Genomic DNA, 16,560 nt, shown 5'->3' with positions numbered 1-16,560 from the left:
GGTGGCACTTTTATCAGTGGTTATGAAGTGCTTCTCGGGAGCCGAGACGACATCATCTCCAACCTCCTGCAGACCACATTCACCCACTTGGATGGAGGGAGGGGGAACTATCTGAGACTGCTGCTCATTCATAACAGCTCAACAACATAGTTCCCCTCACATTGGAATGAAGATGATGAGTCTATGAACAACATACTGTGAAACTGGGTTCACATCTTCCTCACCAACTGGTCACAAGTGGTTCTGGTGGGCGCAATAACTTTTGGACTACCTACACAGGTGCGTGCGTCTTGAGTCTCCTGCTCTACGACATCTACATCTATAACTGCAAAGCCACTGAGAGCTCCACCTCAAACATAACATTTGTGAATGACACAGTGTTCGTAGACCTGATCACCAACAACAATAAACAGGCCTGAACCAGGTGGATGACCTGACCCTGATCATAAGTAACACCAAAGAAGCGTGCAACACTTATATCGTAGTGATCAATGGTGAACCTCAGGAGAAGGTCACCAGCTTCAGATAGCATGCACATCACTGACAACCTTTACTTTACTCTTCACAGTGTCATTCTCTATCCTGAAGACGAGTGTTCAGGATAGCATCACCTCCTGGTATGGGAATTTCTCTGCCTGCGCCTGCAGTGCTCTGCAGAGAGTGCTATAGTCAACCAAACACACCGTAAGAGCACCTCTGTCCACCCTCAATGACGTCTACATGTTGATGGTGAGGTCAGAAGTCAGACCCCAACATATCAGAAGGGACACTTGATACTTCACTATGGACTTTTTAGACTGGTGATGTCAGGCAGATGCCTCTGCAGTCACATGCCCGAAACCAAGAGTTACTACCCTCATTCCATCCGCATCCTCAAAACACTTCACTTTACAATCTACATTATATACACACACACATTATATGAATTTATATTATATTATTAAAATAATAATATTTTTAATATTACCAATGATATATTTATATTTATATAATTATTTAATCTTAATTGCATTAGGGTATAGTTACAGTAGTATAATGTGAATCACATTACTGCCCATAACTTAATGTAAATGAATGTAATACGTCTTTATTAATTCAAGCTACCAATTATTTGAACACCAGCATTTCTTAGGGATTTATATTATGTGATTTATGGAGTGATGACACAGTGGTTTTATTATTATGTTTATTCCATAGACCCCGACCTTCCTCTGCATTGCAGTTTCAGAGTGACAGTGTATAAACGTAACTCTGTGTGTTGTATATTGAGAGTGTTCATCTATTTGTGGCTGTGTGGTCTCTTACCTGTAACGCATGGCAGAGCAAGGCAATTGAACACTGGCAGCAGTCTGCTTGTGGAACTGAAATGTCAGTAAGCAGAGGCTGGGACCTAAAGCTATGAAATAATGTAAGAGCTGGGTGCGTACATTAAGCCGGGAAATGTCTGACACTTGTCAGAGGCAGCTGCTGCCCAGCAATATCCATCGAGCCTCAGCTTCAGTGTGGCCATCAAACACCACAATACAAATTCACAGGCTTATCTGAATTTTAAAAACCTCACAAGCAACTTGCTCACTCATTTTTCCCCGTCTGCAAATTCAAAACCTTAACCAAATCAGCTCTTAATTTTTAGATAGATTTAGATTTCTATTGTTTTTTTATGCTGTAGTATGTTGTGGTAATGACATTACTGCCAGGTAGATTAAAGGGATAGTTCACTGAAAAATTAAAATGGACTCATTATCTACTCACCATTATGCCGATTGAGGGGTGGGTGAAGTGTTTGAGTCCACAAAACACTTTTGGAGTTTCAGGGGTAAACTTTGTAGCAGCCAAATCCAATACAATTAAATGGTGACCGAGACTTCAGACACTTGGATGACACCACACGAGCAGTATGAAGGCGTATTTTCAGTTTTATTATGTCTGAAGTCTCGGTCACGATTCACTTAAATTGTATCAGATTCGGCTGCTAGAAAATTTAATCCAGAAGTGTTTTGTGGACTCAAACACTTCATCCACCCCTCCATCAGCATAATGGTGAGTTTTTACACAAAGCACAAGATAAACCACAAAGGTCATACCTTGTCAAATGATCACTTTTGGCCCACAGTGTCAGATATGAATAACATTTGGCACGCTGATTTGGTCACATGAGAAATATAGAACTGAAATTTCATGTCTCTCTGATGAAAATGATGTGAGACATGGGCTAATGAATTTTGAACTTTTTGTGGGTACTGTGATTGTGACTGGCCATATCTCCTTTAATATAGGTCACAGAAAAATTGTTAGAATATCATTAGATAATAAAGATCATAAACCTCTTTTCCAGCTCCATATTTTTAACAGTATGTTATTCCAATGTGTAAAATAACAGCATTATGAATGATTACAAAAGATTGATGATCACTCTTCAATTACAAAAACCTATATTTTAAATTACTCACCACATAAGGCTACAATGACTGACCTCCAGGTTCTTGACTTGTTAAGATATTATTTATTGGAGTTGGCATAACATCAGAAATCCATTACAATGTTGTTGAACAGCAGTTAGGGATCAGTGTGCCACCTAAAATACAACTAATGCACCACTTCAGTGGTGGTGAACCTTTTTAAATTTTACAACATCCTTGAAGGCCCATACTAAATTGTTGTTTATTATTAACAAAGTTATCACACCAGGGCAGCAAATCACAACAGCAAATCACAAGAACACAAAGTCAACTTCAGTATTGTTCAGGCCTACATAACTCGTGTTTATTGTTAAACTGTGACGTTTGCGCAGGTCAGCAGTGTAGAGAGAGCACACCATGGTTCAAAATATTATATTATAGCATATATATACATACACTGTAAGGTTAAATATGCAAATGCCTTGTGTGCCACACACAGAAAGTCCATGACCACATTCTACACCATAAGGGAGATACAGACATCAAACCTTCAGCAATTAAAACTGAATTCCCTTTGAATCTTGCCAAAGGTGGGAAAATACTGTGTAAATTAGTCATTTCACTGTGATATCAGACTGAAAAATGCACACAACAATTTACATTTGGCAAGAAACCCCCAGCATGACAGCAAGTCCAAGGCTGTGGCACTAGAAAGGGATTCGGTGGGAGTGGTTCACTTCCCCAAGTGAAGGAGTTCAAGTACCTTTGGATCTTGTTCTAGTGAAGCTAACAAGCAAGAGTCAACAAACAGATCAGAGATCCACACAAGAAGGTCAATAATTTGAATAGGGCCATCAGTTGAATTAAGGTACATGCTAGAGCCAAGGAAAGAGAAAGAGAAAACATAAGGAGTACTATTAAAGTGGTGTTCGGGTTGCATTTCAACTAAAGTCAAGAAGAAATGGTGAAAATAATAATAAAGGAGAAGTTTCCATGTAAAGATATGGCCAATAGGCCTGACTTTACTGGTGTAATGTAAAACACTTCCTCAATTTTATATTTTATAAAAAGAATCACTGAAATACGATCTCCCTAGATCCTTCACTGTTCTTTTGACCGAAATTTGTATGCTCCGTGCAATCACTGTCTCCTTGATGTAGTCCTTAAAATCCAAGAGATGGTGGATTTTCTTCAACCTCTGTATGCCACAAAAAGCTCATGCAAATACAATTGTCAAATTATTACAACATTACGTCCGCTCTCCTGAAGACCTTCTATGACTCTAAGGTAGCATCATTCATCTTCTTCAATCAAGTCATACCACCAGGCTTCTTTTGAGTGGTTGGCTGGGGCAGCAACAACTCAACTATTGACAGTAGGAGACTGGATTGACTGATTAGGAGGGCCAGCTCGGTCCTGGCATACCCCCTTAACCCGATGAAGGTGGTGAGACAGGGGAGAATGATGGTGAGGCTGTCATCTCTGACCCCCTACAGGACACCATCACAGCACTGGACAACAATAAAGTTATCCTCCTAAAGTGTTTGAAGGAGAGGTGTCTCAGGTTTTTCATTACTGCAGCTCTAACGCCCATGCCACACTGGTTGCGGCACAACTGCAGAAAGGCTTGCTTTTCATTTTCGCGTCTGTATTAACAGATTGATGCCATTCAGCAGTGGAAGTCTTCTAGAGACTGAGGTCTCAACAATTTTTGTATGTATAGTACTGGTATTTGTTTGAGTACCTATCAAAGTTAATGTAAAGAACTTCAGGTGATGGGCAGTAGTCTCTCTCTCCCCCCACTCGCTCTCTTGCTCTCTCTATCTCCCTAGCTCTCTCTCACAAACGTTTATGGTCATTTTCAAGACAACCCCTATGCTATAACAGCGCTGGCAGTAGCATCGCTGCTGCAGAACATGAACGTGGCACGCAGCCACTCCATTATGTAACCACGTAAAACTGTACAACCATCTCTGATCCAAGAAGATCACATTGACACTGCTGTTCCTCTCACGTAGCCTGTATACAAAACGGCACAACTCATGCTACTGAATTCTCGATCCCTAAACAATAAAGCACTACACATTCCGAACATCATCAGAGACAGGAAACTTGGCCCTCTCTGCCCCTTTAGCACATGGCTAAACCACTAGGAGTCTAAAACTCAATCAAGTCATACCCCCAGGCTATGCATTACACATGGATACCGCACTCCATGAGTCAGAGCTGTGGATATGCTGTCAAGTACTGAGCCGAGATGGGAACTTGGCTGTGGAACTTCTAGTTCTCACTGTCAAATGTTAGTTATGTCTTTGATGCTCCAGTTTGTCCTCATATATCACTCACATAAAAGTCTTCCGTACCTTTATATCTGAACTGTCTGAGCTTCTCACTCCTGTCTGCTCCACTCCTCCTACTACACCTCTGCTTGGTGACTGCAACATTCACCTGAACTCCTGCAGCTGCACACTGGCTACTATATTCTTGTCAGTCGTGAACTGCTTTTGCATTACACAGCATGTCAACAGTCCCACTCACATCAGGTTGGGAGAGCAGGTAGGTCCCAGATCAGAGTGATACCACCAAATATAAGTTATTGCTATTATTGAGATTATATTAGTTTTGACTAAGGTGGTCCTGACTGAATGCTAAGGGATGTAATGTTCCGTAAATACTTTGTATCGCTATGAAGCTGTGGTGGAGAAAATAAGGTATGTGTATGTATACAGGCATGTGTGACATGATGGATGGATATCTGCAATAACCTTGGCAGCCCTATATACAAGTCACTTTTAAGTAACTTGCACTGTAAAATTATAAGATGCATGTTCAAAAAGATCAACATAGGTATTTATTTTTGACTCAATCCTTGTTCCTATATGTTTCCCACTTATAATAATGCTTTCATTTATGATCCATCCATGCACAGTAATACATTCTAAATCCTGCACCACACTGCCATGAAACTAGAGGTCAGTGGTTTGTGACTGCAGTGTTTCATTTGTAAATACAGAAAAAAGAGTACTGTTTTTTTCCTGGTTTAACTGCACACTGATACTAAAAGCAGTCAACATATCAGTGCAGGAGGATGACATGGAAGAGAGCAGGTCAGAAAGAGAGAGAGAGTGCTGCAGTCAGCGGTACTCTGGTTCCACCATGATAAGACAGCAGCATCAGCATTCCTCAGCCTCTGCCCCAACCATCACTCCATCTCAATCCAGCCTCCCCACTCTCTACCTGTATTCCCACTGTCTGTTTTTTTTTCCTCCTGTGAACACAGACATGGACACACGCAGGGACACACACACATGCACGCACACACCCTCTCTCTCTCACACGCACGCACACACACACAAACAGCCCCCTCTGTGGTGAACTAGCTCCTATTGATTGAATCTGAGGAGATGTCTGAGGAGGAGAGTACTGTTCAGGGCATGGGGAATGGACTACCCTCAGCTCTCAGCTAATAGATAGCACAGATTGCCCTGGTGTGTGTGTGTGTGCGTGTGTGTGTGTGTGTGTGTGTGTGTGTGTGTGTGTGTGTGTGTGTGTGTGTGAGATAGTACAGATTGCCTGGTGCAAGCTGTTAGGCAGAGAAGCCTGTCTTTTCACAGGCTCTATTGAGTGAAGCGCAGCGTGGAAACGCTTCAAGCTTGATGATAGAGCCGATAACAGGCCTGATGTTGCTGAATGAGCCCCGTCGGAGCCCAACGAGCAGGGAAATACGATTTGGTAAATAGTGATGGTTACTTGTGTGAGACAAACAGCCCATTTGGTCAATAATCAAGACAGCTGCTTGGCAAAAAGGAAAGAGACAACTTTGGACAAAGAAGTGGATAAGCAAATGAAAGAGAATGTTTGCTTGTGGATGATTATTTTCGCAATAAACAGGGTGAAGTCAGGTTCATATTGGTGGACTCCTCTATGTGTTCCTGAAGCCATCAGTGATTCTTTGACTCACATAAAGGAGGGATGTAAAATTCAGCAATGAGACTTAGGTTGAAACACTTTTAACAGTAAAAATCTGGTGATACCTATTTTCAATAGCTAGTTTATAATATTGTATTTGTTAACTAACAGTGGGATAATTCAGCACCAGCTACCACTCATTGCAGTGCAGATGGCAAACTAAGAAAATATGAAGAGTGGCGTCATTATGCAGTTAATGTCATAAAAAAAATAAAAATGTGAAATAATACATGTTGACTGTAGATAAACTAATTATTACCTGATAATTGTTTTCTAGTGTTACTAATTTTTTTTATTGTGCAGTAGCAGAGTCCAGTGTTCTAGCCAACATTTATTTTCTCTTTTTTCAATTAATGAGGTTGTATTTATATGCATAGAGCACAGAAGGGTAAACATCAAATGCACTATTTCCTCCTGTTAGAGTAACTAAGTTATCGAACCCATGTTTTGTTTGAATCAATCTATATACACACACGGGAGGAGTTTCTTTTAAAGCCAATAGGAATGAAAAGACTTGGCATACAGAAGTAAGAAAATAAATTAGTTGTGTCTTTAGAATGAGGCTGTATTGATTTAAACAACTACTGGCACAAGTAAATGATGGCAGATGGAAAGTTCGGTGGAAGTGATTATGATAAAGAAGTATATGCAAGTATACTGCTGAGGTGCCAGTAAAGACTAGCATAGTAATACATAAATAAAACATGTACTGCTCTGAATAAACAACATTAAAACCAGTTATTGGTGTATATCCACACACTGATGCTGTAGGTCCATTTGTTGTAAAAATAAATACTCTGCACTGATTGGTCCTCCTTTGAAAAACTCTGTATTAAAATTGTCTGTTTTGTCCCACGGTTTCAGCACAGCACATTGTTCCCTTGCTGCAGTGCCTGCCATTAATACCTGTCAGCCAGGCCGGCACCCACATCATATTTCTGCTGTTCTGCTGTAATATATGGAGTGTCTGTTCAGCCAGCACTCAGGAAACCCTGCATAATTTACCAGAAAACAAGGAACACTGGTACCCCTCTGAGCCCACATGAAGCCAAATTTACTTACTGCTGCACAGTGCATTGTAGTGCTCATAGAATATATGATTATGTTGGATATGAGTGGGCTGATATTTTCACGGAAGGTCTGTAACATTTCATGGAGGAAACACTGACCAGTTGACAAATGTGTGCCGTATAAACAGAAGGTCTTTAGAGTAAAGTTCAGTGTTTCTCAAGATGGTGGTTGATGCAAATTGTTCTGATAAATTTTCTGATTATAAATTAGATACACTTGATGAGACACTAGGGTTGCAGCAGCATTGTGGTTTCATGCTATACCATGCATGGTATGAGAATCGATGGTTATCATACCATTGTTTAATTTTCTTATATAAACAATGAGATCACATTGTTAGGGAGAAAATCCTGTTGACAGACAGTTCAGATTTTATTTTTGTTATTTTGTCAATGTCTTAATTCTATGCTCTTACTGACTCCAGGGCTTTGTTAGTGGGGACACGTTAATTGAGCAATATTAGGGCAACTTTTGTGAAAGAAGATTTGATACTATTTTTAGTAAGTCCTTTTCTCTATATGCAGCAGTACACTTAATTTGAAGAGTTCATATTTAATTGAAATTATAGCCCCACCATGAAGCAATGCTCCAGAGAGACAGAAAGAAATTTACAAAAAGATTCACCATGCATACAGAAGTTTATTGGAATCTGTTGGATGAATGAGGAACCAAACAATCCATCACATAATCCTTGAATTTCCCAAGAGCTCTGTAAAAAGTTTCCTTGACATTGAGAATGGTTCTGATTTCTCTCATCTTTTTTAAGATTCAAACTCTTGCAGCCAAAGAAGAGATCATTAGAATCTGTATTTAATTTGAGACCTGCTGCTTGTGATGTGGGCCTGCGCTTCATACATATAAAAAAAAAAGGTATAGCTGTGACAGACACTTGAGGAACGGCTTGCTTTTGTTTCTAGCGATTAGCAAATATTACAGAGAATATTGCCAGAAGAAACAATTGAATGAAATGTTCATACGTAAAAATATGTCTAGATGGGAGGTTTAAAAATCTTCTTCCATTCACATCTGTAAAAGTCGGCAGTTTCAATCTCATTAAGGATATACACCCAAAAATTATATAATGATAATATGCAAGAAAAAATTTCGACAAGATGTGAGTGAATAATGGGGGATGTGAAAATGAAGAAGTCTTCCAAACTAAACGACACAATACACAGTTTATCCATGGCACCTGTTTTCTTAATTATAGTCTGAATGTTGCCACTGTAAAGGATGATCATCACACATTATGCACGAGATGATTTTGGTTGAATATTGAACATTTTCACATACAACTGCTGCTTGTTCACACTGGCTGCAGTTCAGCAGCGGCTCTGCGGCGGATCCGCTACTGCCAGCGCAATGTTTTTACATAGGGTTTGTCTTGAAAATGGCCATAAATGTGTGAGTGTGTATGCGCATGTGTCAGAGAGAGAGAGAGACTACTGCCCATCACGTGAAGTTCTTTCTGTTAACTTTTAATACTACATCCTCTGAGGTTTTTGTTATGTATTTCCTTGTATAAAGTAGTGCTATGTACTCAAATACCAGTACTGTGCAGCATGAAGCCGTGCATCTTCTTTCACAATAAAAACCTTTTAAAAACAAATGAATGGATTCAGTGAACATTTTGAAATGGGTAGGCTACCGGACTATTCTACTGTGAAACGTGAACAGAACGCGGAAAAATTGGCAAGAGCTCAAATCTCTAGAAGAGCAGCGCGACTTCAGCAACTGAACAGTGGCTGAACCGCAGCCGGTGTGCCAGCTCTAGTCTGTTAAAGCTCCAGTGTGTAAGATTTAGGTGAAAGGGATCTATTGGCAGAAATTTAATATAAAATAATCTTCATGATGTTTTCACCAGTTCGTTTCATCTAAATTATATGAATTGTAGTTTTCTTTACCCCAGAAAAGACCCTTTATATTTAAATACTTTATATTTACATGGAGGAGGTCCTCTCTACAGAGGCTGCCATGTTTTTTACATTAGTCCAGACTGAACAAACTAAACACCTTTTGAGTTTTTATGACAACTGAAGCTACCACAGGTTCTTTATCATGTTTGGAAGAAGAGGGTGAGGTGAGGAGTGTTCAGCTGCAACATGACACTTCAACACTAGATATCACTAAATTCTACACACTGTACCTTTAACATAGGCGTGAAATGAATAGCAAGCCATTCTGCAGCTGGTTTTCCCCGGGCGTAATACAACTCTGTTGTGTGTCAAGGGTTTCCCTTCTTCAGTACTTATGCAAGAAATCCATCAGACCCCTTTTAATCCGACAGAGTACTATCATATAAATACTATACTATATTTTAACCATTTCTAAATGATGGTGTAGTTTAGATTGAAATTGGAGACCATAATATAATTGTGCTCTATACTACCCACAACACCTTGCATGCATGTATAATTTCTCCTAACTTTTTGCTTGATCAAAATATTTGGTTATTTTGTTGTTTGTATTGCAAGCATAATTGTGTTGAGAAACCATTGATTATTCTGTCAACTTACGTTAGTAACTCCAATTTCTTAGTTTAAAAAAACCAATAAATTCAAGCTTTGGCACCTTGTTTGAAGACTTTAATATCTTTCTTTAGTCTAAACTTCCCAGCATGCATTTTTATCCAGAGTCTAAAACTATCCAGGGTGAGTCTGGTTTTACTAAATATTCCTGGTGGAAATATTCCTGTGTCATTAATAAGTATTAAATTAAATCATGGTTAATAATAGAAACAAATATAATGCTGACCAATAAAGAACAGTATCAATTCTTATTCCTGTATTCTCACAAGTAGGTGTAGTTCTGATGTGAAGTAGAGAAATGCATCTTTAAAGATAGATGTAGAATGATCAAACCAAAAGTTAACTCAAATGTTTATGGTGCTGTTTTAAACTTTGGTTTTTTAGCTTGAAAGGATTGACAATGGCATTATAGTAATTAAGTACATTATCCACACTTTAAATATCAAAGAAAAAGTAAAAGAGAACTTCATATTAATTCTTCATATAATGAATTCAAAATGTTGTGTATACTGCAAATTACTAAATCCATAATTTACATAATACTTATGACATGTTGCATGGTTCAACAAAATGTCACTAGATGTTGTCTGGTGTAATAATACAAAAAGCTTATTGTAAACTTTATTTTGGTCCTTTTATTAGAGCAGTTTATTATTTATATCATATTGTACTCACTTGCATTTTTACAAACATATGAGTGGTGCTTGTACTTCTATTTTTAAGCAAACAGAATAGAGTCACTGTCAAAAAGCTTAAAAGTGAAAGACATGACTTAAAGGTACAGTGTGTAGAATTTAGTGACATCTAGTGTTGATGTTGCATGTTGCAGCTGAACACCCCTCACCTCACCCTCTCCTTCAACATGAAAAACAACCTGTGGTAGCTTCAGTTGTCATAAAAACTCAAAAGGTGTTTAGTTTGTCCAGTCTGGACTAATGTAAAAAACTGTAGTGAGGACCCCCTTGAAGTGTTTTAATATAAAGGACCCATTCTAGGGTAAAGAAAACAACAATTCATACAATTTAGATGAAACACACTAGTGAAAACATCACAAGGATTATTTTACATTCAATTTCAGCCAATAGATCCCTTTCACCTAAATCCTATACACTAGACCTTTAACTGCAGAAATCTCGATCTTGCATCTGTGATAAATGTTTTAATGTTCCTCCTCCACTTCCAATCAGATTAGATGGTTCCTGGTGATTTATCCCTTTTTAAAGCCTTTGTTCACCCACATAGGTGTGTTTAACGACTCTGACTGATTAGACCTGTTCAGGTTGACAATGGGTGGGGCTATGGTGAGAATTTAGGATGTCACAAAACTCTAATGCTAATATAGGGTGATGTTGACCATGTTAGTGAGATAAGTTCATACAAAAGCCACCACCTCTTGTAGCTACATCCAGCAATGAAGGCAGTTTAAGGACCAATAGGAATGATAACATGTTAACAAGTCACATTTGACTTTAGTGGTCATACACAGTTGAATTCTCTTTTGACCATTGTTACAGTCAAACATGCTTTGAAAATAAATGTCTTGCAATGTGGTCACATGGTATTAGCTAAATCCAACGGTATAGGGCCTCTGAAAACAAAACAAAGTTTATGTTGGTAAATGATCAGCCCCGTTTTTTGATTCTTGCCAAAAATCAGTTCTCTTTTTCCAAGGAATAATAAATGAGCTCAAGATTATCAATTCATGTGTTAGAGTGTCTGTGTGCCTGTGTAATGAAGATTATCTTACATACTGGAATGAAGACACCTTCTCCCACCTCATTTGATACATAAAGGATTGCAGTTGCCCTGCCACAACCCTGATATACACGTCACTCAGGTTAAATTCATAGTTCACCCACAATGTCAGCTTTCTTAACTGCATGAAATGGCAAATACCATTTTCCGGTAATCGTTCTCACCCTCCTATCATTGTCTGTGCATTCAGGACACATGCAGTGGCAGACCACACATCAGGATATTTCCTGGTGGTCTCTTTTTGGCCTGACTTAAACTAATAACTTGACCAGCAATAATATAGCAAGCAGGATGAGATGACGGACATTTCAAATCAACTTATCTGGCAACTGACATGATGTCGAACGTGATGTCTCTCTGCGACACACGCAGAAGCCAAATAATATTACAGCTCAACTGTCTGCACCTGCTTTTGATAGTACTGTACCATAACAAGTGACCGGAGAAATGGAAGGTCGAAGAAAAGGAAAGGTGGAGCAGAGAGGGAGAGAATTAAGAAGAGAAAAGCTCTTGCCTCAGATGAAGCTGAATACTGCAAAATAAGCAACATGTGCCAGGGAGGGACCAGGTCAGTCAAGTGACACTGTGCAGCAGTACAGGACCACAGTCAAACCAGCCTCCACTCCCAAACACAGGGTCAGCCCCCACTCATTGTCTCTAAGCATTAAGTTACAAGTGTGTTAGAGTGACTTCAAAATACCTGTAAATAGGACGTCACATTTGTTCAGTCTGTGAATGCATGAATGAATTAATGTGGTAAAACATTAATTCATTTAAAAAAACAAAATTAATTGAACGGAAGAAGTAATGATAAATAAATAAATAAAATTCATGAAAAAATTACGAAACTATTTCAGAGAAAATTGGGACTTGAAAATGAATGACTTACCACTGTGTGAATAATTAGTCAAACTTTAGAATGAAGAAAAACTTGAATTCAAGCAACACAATAACAGAAACGACCTGTTTCCACAGACTCAGTTCACTTCACGATGACAGTTCACCACCTCAGAGTCTCACTCTGACAAAATCACGACAAGCTGATATAGAATTTCAAAGTAATGGGAAAAAAATGGTTTAGTTGTAGTTGTGGCAACAGAGAAGGAGATTCTTATGGTACATGACAAAGATGATGTGATTAAAAAAAATAGCAGAGGGCAATGAGTTATTGCACTGCCTCTTGTCTGGTAACCATCACATCAACAAATAGGGTTAGCCTACAAAATTAGAGGTCTGGTGCTTTGCGTGAAAAGGATGGCCTGGAACGGAGATACATTACCGGCCTGAATTATTGTCCCAGTCTGCCCCTGGACACAAGGTTGCATTTATAGCAGGAGCGCTATCATGACGTGTGCTGGTTTGAGCATCGGTACTGATTTGGGATAGCTCAGCATTTAGGAATTGAGACCTGATATCAAACCGGTAACAGTATGATCAGTGCAAGTCTTGCTATACCTGCAGAGCTGCCCACAAACTCTGATTATCTGACTGATCAAACATTTTACCTTGCTAGATCGGGTGGATATATATATATTTTTTTTTCATTTTATGCCATGCTATATATCATCAACTACGAAATGAAATATACGCAGGAACATATTGTCCTAGGTCTGAACTATTATGGAACAGTAGGGAAAACCTAGTTTAGTGTATGAACTCACTTATGAACAGCTTACACAATGTTCAACATAAAATAGGTTCATACGTCATCCATATAGTGTAGCTTTGCATGTCACTAATAACTGTTGAGAATTCTGAGCTGAAAACACTTCATGCAGTACATTCAGAAAAGAGCAGATGTGCAAGGAAAAAAAACTTAAAAAGCAGAATACAAACAGCTCGAACACACACACACACACAAAGACTGAGTATTGCACACATATACAACTTACCCACAGATACATCATCATGATGTCTGGACAGCTGAGTGCTTTCCCCTGCAGTATCGAAACAGACTCCTCCTTCACTTTAAACACAAGTTGTGCAACCTTCAGACTATGTATCCCTCAGTCACCAGATAAGCCAGCTCCTCTTGGATTGGAAAGATGTCTCTGGCCCTTCTTTATTTTCGCTTTGACTTTCCTTTCCTCCTTTTGTGTAAATTCCTGCTTAGCCACCAGTTCTTAGTGAGTGTGTATTTCACTATGCGTAAATGTGTCAGTGTGTGTGAGAGAGGGAGGGAGAAAGAGAGCCTAATGACTAAATCTACTCTATGCAGCAAGATGCTACGGTATACCACTGCACGAGCAGAAGAGGGAGACAGAAGAGGAGAGGTGGAGAAAACCCCAGACATACACTGAAACCAACACAAATGTGCACACCCAGCGAAAATGTCCTTGTAAATAGCTGTTAGTATCTCACAATTAATGTACATTTTAAAATGATGGAGGAAAACAGTCTCAGGTACTCTTTAATAAAATAACTCTGCTGCTGCTGCTGCTTGTAGGTTGCATTTTGCAAATGTTTCCTGCTATCAAAAGCTTACAGTCAATTTGAATAATTTAGAAAATATTAATTGAAATGAACCCCCAAACAATTTCAGCTGCTTAAAGAATTTATGGAAATCCTGCTGCTCGCATCCCAGGTGTTCAACCAGTTTGACTATCAACACAGAACTAATGTAACTGGGTGGTTTTTCTGTTGTGAAAATCTCAGCGGATTAGCAGTTTAATAAATACTAAAACCAAACTGTATGACACCAACAATCTAAAAATAACAATCCTATTGGCATATAGAACCCACAGAAGCAAAAAATATATATATAGCAAGCTTGTGTGGTGGGTAACAGAATGCAGGAAATAAAATGGCATTACAGAGAGATAAGATGTAAGTAAAACTGTTGTGTGGAAACAGGAGGACCCAAGCTGCAGTGAGAAAAGGTGCATCTGAAAGTGCCCTTTAATAAGGCAGGGTTCTTTACCAAAACAAAAGTCAAAAAGACCATAAACAGAAAAGAAACACAGTTATCCAAAGTCCTCAAAAAGGGCAAAACAGCAAAAACAAGGAAAACACTAGGACACACCAGAAAACTCAGTTGAGAGAGATGACGAACTGACAAAGGGAAGCACAGAGACTTTTACTGTATACACAGGGAAGGCAGGGGGAATTGGATACAGGTGAAACACAAAAGGGACTGGTGCAGACAAACACAAGGGACAAACAGGACAAAGACAGGAGGTAAAACTGGGAAACACACAAGGAGCAAAAACTTCAAATAATCAATGAAAACTAAAATAATATTAATATCAGAAGGCAGAGAATCCAGAGTCATGACAAAAACTAAATGCTTAAATTTACAATGTATTACTTTACTGTACAACAAAAAATGACATTTCATGGCTTTACTATCTCGGAAAAAACATCCACTCATGGAGCCCATCGTGTCAGTTTTTAGTTTTTACCATCCTCAGCAGGCAGGTCTCTGTCTGCCTGTCATTCAGGGTGTTAGCGAGAGCACTGTATGACAAATATTCACTGGCCCATCTATTTGCTGATCAACCCTCATGATCTCAGTGTCCCACAGTAATAGCCATAGTTCTGGCTAAAATTCTGTGTTTTATCAGCAGTAATCGTATACTACAATTTGATTCCAAGGTTTACTGTGTTCCAAATGCAAAAGTTAGGTGTTGGTAGGATTGACTTTTGAAGGAGAAAGATAAACATGAGATTTACATTTCTGTTAAATTCTTTTTCTTTCTTTTCTCTGTTGTCCTGGGCTATTCGTTTTTAGTTTCACTTGTGTTTGCAGTTTAACCAGCAGCTGACTTTCTGTGGATCTGTAGTAAGACCTAATCAGGTTTTTGTTTATCTGTTGTTGTCTTTTTTACCTGTGCTGAAAAATATATATGAAACATCATAACTGACAAAATGTTCAATTAACAATACATCCTGTGTTCCAACCTTCATCTATGTTCATGAGCATTTTGGTAGTGACCAAAAGAATGAGATTGCACACACAAAAGTATCTGTCTCTGAAGGGTAGCTGGGTTTCCCCTTTGAGAGAGTGAGGAGTTTGTGCATCAGGTGGGGACTTGAGATAGAACTGCAATTAAGGTTGTTCAGGCGGTTGATTAGGATGTCCCCTAAGCGCCTTCCAATACAGGCTTTCAGGGGAGGAGGGAGGAGACCCCAGGATAGACCAAAAAATTGTTGGAGGGATTACAGCCTACATGTGAATGCCTTGGCATCTCACAGGAATTGATGGAAAATATTGGATGGATGGGTTTAATAGATTGCATGTGGTCAGGTAAATGATTTGTCAAATCAGACTTAAACCCTGAAGAGAAAATTAGAAAAATGAAACTGAAATGGCAACATTTTCAATCTTTATATAATATGTGTAATGCTGTAAAAAGTGATTGAACAACCTATATTATGAACATTTTGTTTATTGAAAAATGGCTCAAAATGCTAAATAACCACAAAAGAAGGAACAAATCCAATCTAAGAGTGAAATCTATCTTCTTCTCATTTCCCCTTTATCCTGAAGGAAATACTTGATCATTTCTTCATGGCTATGGACAATTAAGAATAAATGAAATCGGCTGGTAGCTGTGTGTACAGGGGATTGCAATAAGATGCCAAGGCATGAATAATAAAACTAAGGCTGGAAGTTTATTTTTAGAATCAAAATGTACCCACAATTTAATTAGTTATGCTGCCGTGCATCAAAGCTAACGTGGGCTGCACTTACTGCTGCTTACTTAATTCATTTTATCTATTTTTTTCAAAGTTCTGGGTTGGTTATTGGAATAATATAAAAATAACAAATTGTGCTTGCTTAAACTGGCAATATAAAACAAAACTAGACTCAAAATCCCATGAGGCAAGACGACAGC

At 38.7% G+C, this 16,560-nt stretch overlaps 1 protein-coding gene across 1 annotated transcript in view; it reads right to left on the bottom strand.

The window, feature by feature from the left end:
* The window catches only part of rbfox1 (RNA binding fox-1 homolog 1), a 161,873-nt gene extending 148,103 nt beyond the window's left edge, over positions 1-13,770 (bottom strand). Inside the window, exon 1 of the mRNA XM_069525137.1 lies at positions 13,615-13,770. Coding sequence (XP_069381238.1) covers positions 13,615-13,632 — 18 coding nt within the window. The 5' untranslated portion in view covers positions 13,633-13,770. The remainder of the gene's footprint in view (positions 1-13,614) is intronic.
* Between the last annotated feature and the right edge of the window lie 2,790 nt (positions 13,771-16,560).

This window comes from Paralichthys olivaceus, chromosome 5 (assembly GCF_024713975.1).
Source record: "Paralichthys olivaceus isolate ysfri-2021 chromosome 5, ASM2471397v2, whole genome shotgun sequence".
NCBI lineage: Eukaryota > Metazoa > Chordata > Actinopteri > Pleuronectiformes > Paralichthyidae > Paralichthys > Paralichthys olivaceus.
This window is presented reverse-complemented; position numbering and strand designations above follow the sequence as displayed.